At 39.8% G+C, this 5944-nt stretch overlaps 1 protein-coding gene across 1 annotated transcript in view; it reads right to left on the bottom strand.

Annotated features, from left to right (window-relative positions):
• The window catches only part of TASOR (transcription activation suppressor), a 70560-nt gene that overhangs the window by 38923 nt on the left and 25693 nt on the right, over window positions 1-5944 (bottom strand). Inside the window, exons 9-10 of the mRNA XM_037738119.1 lie at window positions 5507-5610; window positions 5321-5424 (exon numbers count right to left, since the gene is read on the bottom strand). Coding sequence (XP_037594047.1) covers window positions 5321-5424; window positions 5507-5610 — 208 coding nt within the window. The remainder of the gene's footprint in view (window positions 1-5320; window positions 5425-5506; window positions 5611-5944) is intronic.

Below are 5944 nucleotides of genomic sequence, written 5' to 3'. Positions count from 1 at the left end.
ATTTAACATTTTTTGAAAAAGGCAAGTTGATTCTTTTGGGAAAAAAAAAAAAAAAAAAAGCTAAATCTCAAATAGCAAAACACTCCTGTAGTTCCTCACTTAACATCATCAATAGGTTCTTTGCAAATGCAACTTTAAGCAAAACAACACATAATGATACCAGTTTTACCATACATGGGAGAATATGCAAATTCCACACAGACAGTGGCCCTAGCTGAGAACTGATTTTTTTCCTTATCAATGTTAAAATGACATAAAACAAAATAATGTTATTCCAAGAACTGCTGCATATAAAAAATACTTAAGTGTCAAAGGCAAAACTGTAAAGCGCTCAAAAGAAAATACAGGCCAATATCTATATGACCTAAACACAAACAGTGCTTGCCATTCAACTGCATTAAAATTTAAAAATACCTATTCCTCAAGAAACACAATGAACGAAGAAAAAGGTAAGCTGCAAATTATGGGGGAAAAAATGTGTTGCATGCATAACTATTAATATCCAGAATACAGATAAAACTCCTCAAATTAGTAAGAAAACACAAGGTATTCAAAGGAAAAACAGGCAAAAGACATGAACAGGCACTGAACATCACAAGAGACAAATTTATTTTAAATTTGTATCTTAGGAAAATACAAGCTAAAATCACAATACTATTTACAACTTCTAGACTGGCAAATTTTTGTCGAAGTCCGACTATACAAACTCAAGTACTTGTGAGTACACAAATCAATGGCAACTCGCTGCTCCTGGGGGTTATAAATTGGTATAACCACTTAAAACAATACATTACCCTATAAAATCACTCATGTGCATATATTATGATTCAGTAATTCTACTTCTAGAATACCTTAGAGAAAATCTCGTACGTGTACAATACGACATATGTAGAAGAGGGTTCAAAGCATGGACAATATTCAAATTTAGGGGATATCTCTTTTTGGTTTTTCTTTGTTGCTGTTTTTTGAGATGGAATCTTGCTCTGTTGCCCAGGCTGGAGTGCAGAGGCGCAATCTCCACTCAATGCAATCTCTGCCTCCTGGGTGCAAGGGATTCTCCTGCCTCAGCCTCCCTGAGTAGCTGAGACTACAGGTGCGTGCCACCATGTCTGGATAATTTTCTGTATTTTTAGTAGAGACAGGATTTCACTGTGTTATCCAGGATCTCCTGACCTTGTGGTCTGCCTGCCTCAGCCTCCCAAAATGCTGGGATTACAGGCATGAGCCACTGTGCCCGGTCAAATTTAGGGATATACCTTTTTTAATATATATATTAAAGTCTGCTTTAAAAATTAGCTTACCACCAACTATTAGTAAAATATTGGCCTGTAATCCCAGCACTTTGGGAGGACAAGGCTGTGGATCATGAGGTCAGGAGACAGAGACCATCCTGGCCAACAGAGTGAAACTCCATCTCTACTAAAACACAAAAAATTAGCCAGGCGTGGCAGTGTGTGCCTGTAATCCCAGCTTCTCGGAATGCTGAGGTAGGGAAATCGCTTGAACAAGGAAGCAGAGACTGTAGCGAGCCAAGATCACCCCACTGTACTCCAGCCTGGCAATAGAGCAAGACTCCGTTTCAAGAAAAAAAAAATCAATATAATCTTACTCAGTTTATAACCTTCCTGGGTGAAAAGAAAACCTCCCTGGATTTCTAAGTACTATTACAAAACGTCCTAGCCTTCTAATATAGAAAAATGTATCTCAGCTTGGCCAACATGATGAAACCCCGTCTCTATTAAAAATACGAAAATTAGCCAGGCATGGTGGCAGGCACCTGTAATCCTAGCTACTCGGAAGCCTGAGGCAGAGAATTGCTTGAACCTAGGAGGCGGAGGTTGCAGTAAGCCGAGATCACACCACTGCACTCTAGCCTGGGTGACAGAGCAAGATTCCGTCTCAAAAAAAAAAAAAAAAAAAGTATATGACATAAAGATAAGGGAATGTTTGTTTGCTTTCATATGCCCCGCAAATATTTTACTTTTCGCATACCTTAAGATTTAGATCTGTAGCCATTTATCTAGTTAATTGCTCTGCTCCACAATAATAAAATTTATTTTATCTCCCTGAGAGCATCAGTTGGGGTAGAGCTAAGAGATTACAGTACAGGCCAGGCGTGGTGGCTCGGGCCTGTAATCCCAGCACTTTGGGAGGTCAAGGCAGGCAGATCACAAGGTCAGGAGTTCAAGACCAGACTGGCCAACATGGTGAAACCCCGTCTCTACTAAAAAATACAAAAATTAGCTGAGCATGATGGCTCGTGCCTGTAATCCCAGCTACCTGGGAGGCTGAGGTAGAAGAGCTGCTTGAAGCAGGTCCCGGGAGGGGGAGGCTGCAGTGAGCCGAAATCATGCCACTGCACTCCAGCCTGGGCTACAGAGTGAGACTCCATGTCAAAAAAAAAAAAAAAGAGAAAGATCACAGTACAGACAGGTTCCTAGGTTAAGTCTCGAGGTGCCAAGAAGACTGTGGAGGTCTCCGTAGGTATTGACATTTGAAAGAGGAATGAGCTCCCAGGATTTTGGAAATGTCTCTTGTTCCAAGAGGGCTAAATGGCTCCTGGAGAGATTTTACTTGTATACCCAAGAGTTGGAGTTAATATTTTTAACATTTCAAAGAGACACGTTCAGGATACGTGGGAATAGCTGCCTCTTCCCCTATATAAGCAAAGAGAAATTATTTGTCCCCATCTCTTACCTACATAGCATGCAGCTACTCAGGACAAGTGGCCTAGGCCTGCATGCCATAGGGAGTAAGGACTAGGGCAAAGGAGGGCCAATATATTTTTACTTACTGTGAGGTATTCACAAAATCTGTCTCTGATTCAGAATACCTTCTGTGCATATCCTGGACAAAAGTAAAAACTCAGTATTCCTCAATGCACCGCTCATTATCAAGAGAACTATGAAGAAAGTAGCTATAGTTAGAATAATCCCCAGTGAGGCCTGCTGGAAAAGGAATAGCTACACAAAATTCCTAGGTACATTAGATTCTGGGAGTATATCCTTATGGAATGCTAGCGCCCTTCAAGATCTAGGATTTTACTTTACTTCTTGATTCTGGAAAGACCCAGTCCTCCATAAACATAATGTAACACTTGGTCAGGTAAGGAACGAAATACCACCACCTTTCCTATCCTGATCCTGATCCTCACTATCAGTAACTGAAAAGATATTGTAATTTTCTGATAAACCCCTCATTGTCCAAATTCTCAATACTCACTCTCTGAAACACAAATAGATTTGAGTAACTCAGTATTCCAAACCTACCATCTCAACTTTCACTTTTTGAACTCGGGAACTGAATAGGTTTGATCATGAAGAATACTTGCATTGTAGTCAGGCTTTCAGAGGAAAACAAGCAATGTAATGTAAACATAAAATTATGTTCATATGGAGTGAGAAAGAAAAAAAGAAAGGTCAGGCGCAGTGACTCATGCCTGTAATCCCAACACTTTGAAAGGCCAAGGCAGGTACATCACTTGAGGTCGGGAATTCGAGACCAGCCTAGGCAACATCATAAAACCCCGTCTCTACTAAAAATACAAAAATTAGCTGGGCATCATAGCATGTGCCTGTAATCCCAGCTATTCAGGAGGCTGAGGCAGAAGCATCACTTGAACCTGGGAGGTGGAGGTTGTGGTGAGTAGAGATTGCGTCACTGCACTCCAGACTGGGCGACAGAAGGAGACAAGAAAGATGGAAAGGCAAAAAGGAAGCCAGAAAGGAAGGCAGGCAGGCAGGCAAAGAAAAGAAAGAGAGAAAGTGTGTGTGTTTGTGTGTGTTTTCAAGTCAAAGACTCATAAGGGTTTTACAACTCTGCCTATAGGTTTTATGTGCAATCTGACTATCCCATCTGTAAACAAGAGACTGATTAAGCGCATATATATGAAAATAATTAAAATTCTATGTGGCTACTAAACACGAAGTTGCAGGTTCTGAAACTCAAAGCTATTTCTGCCATTTGACTACCTGGAAATTGAGGCTCAACAAAGTGAGAAATAAAAAGTTAACTGTTGAAAAACTTATATTAAATAGCACATCTGTGCAAAAAAGTTATATCCCTCTTTGCTGGAACTTCAGACCAACATTTAACAAGACGAAAAGAAACCCTGGAATAGCCACTTCCTTTCTCTACACCACCTCCTTGCCTTTAAGTAAACCACACATATTGGCATTACATTCATTTTCCATTCACTTCTCTACCCATCACAATCTGATGTTTGATCCAATCCCTCTACCCAAACTAGATACACTTCAGTATCTATTAAATTGGATACCTCAAAAGTATCCCATAGATCAGTCTCTTCTTATAACATTATTACCTTTCTCATCCAACCCACCATCACCCTCTAATGTAATAGTTTCTACCTCATGTCCCCTCTTCAATTTATTCTCTACAGGGTAACGTAATTTTCAACAAGATCTTACCTTGCATACACTTTCAAAGTTTCAACGCACCCCCTTGAAAACCCTTCAAAATCTGCTGCTCTTAGGATCAAGTACAAATTTCCAAACATTTCAACACTGTCTGAATGACACTGTATGACACAGATCCCTACTACTTTCCCCACGACTCTAGTGTTAACTCTTCAACCTCACCAAAGTTTATTTTTCTTTTTGGATTTTCAAACATACCACTGTCTCTACTGGAACAAACCACATCTATGTGAATAACTCTAGCACTCTGTAAGACAGGATAACAGAGACTCTCTTTGTTTACCGAACCGTATTATATATCCTGTGTAAGAAGACGATACTCAAAAAATATATGATGACCACATTCTTAATCACAAAGTATAATAAAGACATTCCATGAGGGTCGGATGCAGTGGGTGGCTCATGCCTGGAATCCCAGCACTTTGGGAGGCTGACGCAGGCAGATAACAAGGTCAGTGGATTGAGACCATCCTGGCCAACACAGTGAAACCCTGTCTCTACTAAAAATACAAAAATTAGCTGGGTATGGTGGCGCACACCTGTAATCCCAGCTACTCGGGAGGCTGAGGCAGGAGAATCGCTTAAGCCCAGGTGGCAGAGATTGCAGTGAGCCAAAATTATACCACTGCACTTGATCCTAGTGACAGTGCAAGACCCCATCTCAAAAAAAAAAAGATATTCCATGAGAAGGACGCGTCTGCAGAAGCTATGGTACCATGGGCCAAAGAAAAAATACCATAAGCCACAGTAAAACACTGTTAACTAAACAGTAGCAACAGACACCTCGTGGTACTGTCACAGGCAAAAACAAACTGAAACACTAATATAATCACACATTAATATGCATATTTATAAGAAACATTAAAAAATCTTTCACTCACAAGTTTTTCTCTCTCTAGTTTTTGCAGTAAACTTTCCATGTTACTTCCAATTCTTGTCTTTTCTACAACTTCATAAAGGCTGCAATACATTCCATTCTTCAAAACTGACATAAGAAAAAAAATACATAGTAAACATCCAAATCAAGTCCACTTCTAATGCGTTTTAATAAAATTAAATTACCTTACCTTCATTTGGACCTAAGTATGTTTCCTTATAAAACAGTGCTGGAGGGATTTTCTGTTTCAGATGATCAATACTCATAACTGATTCAACATCTAACTTCTCAGGTCTGAAAAAAAAAATTAAAAAGCATGCTTGCCTTACCTGTATTTTTAACTGCAGCAATCTTAACACATACACAAAAAAGTATACTTGATGGAAAATAAAAGAGCCTATCTACTAATAACTCACCTATTCTAAAGATGTTTTAGTTTTGCTTGTGACAGTGTCTCACTCTGTTACCCAGGCTGGAGTATTTTTAAAGATCAAAAATCTTTAATCTCAGCCGGGCACCGTGGCTCATGCCTGTAATCCCAGCACTTTGGGAGGCTGAGGCGGGTGGATCACGAGGTCAAGAGATCAAGACCATCCTGGTCAACATGGTGAAACCCCGTCTCTACTAA

This window comes from Cebus imitator, unplaced genomic scaffold (genome assembly GCF_001604975.1).
Source record: "Cebus imitator isolate Cc_AM_T3 unplaced genomic scaffold, Cebus_imitator-1.0 Scaffold48, whole genome shotgun sequence".
Taxonomy (NCBI): Eukaryota; Metazoa; Chordata; class Mammalia; order Primates; family Cebidae; genus Cebus; species Cebus imitator.
Note: the sequence above shows the minus strand (reverse complement) of the source record. Positions and strands in the feature narration are given on the sequence as shown.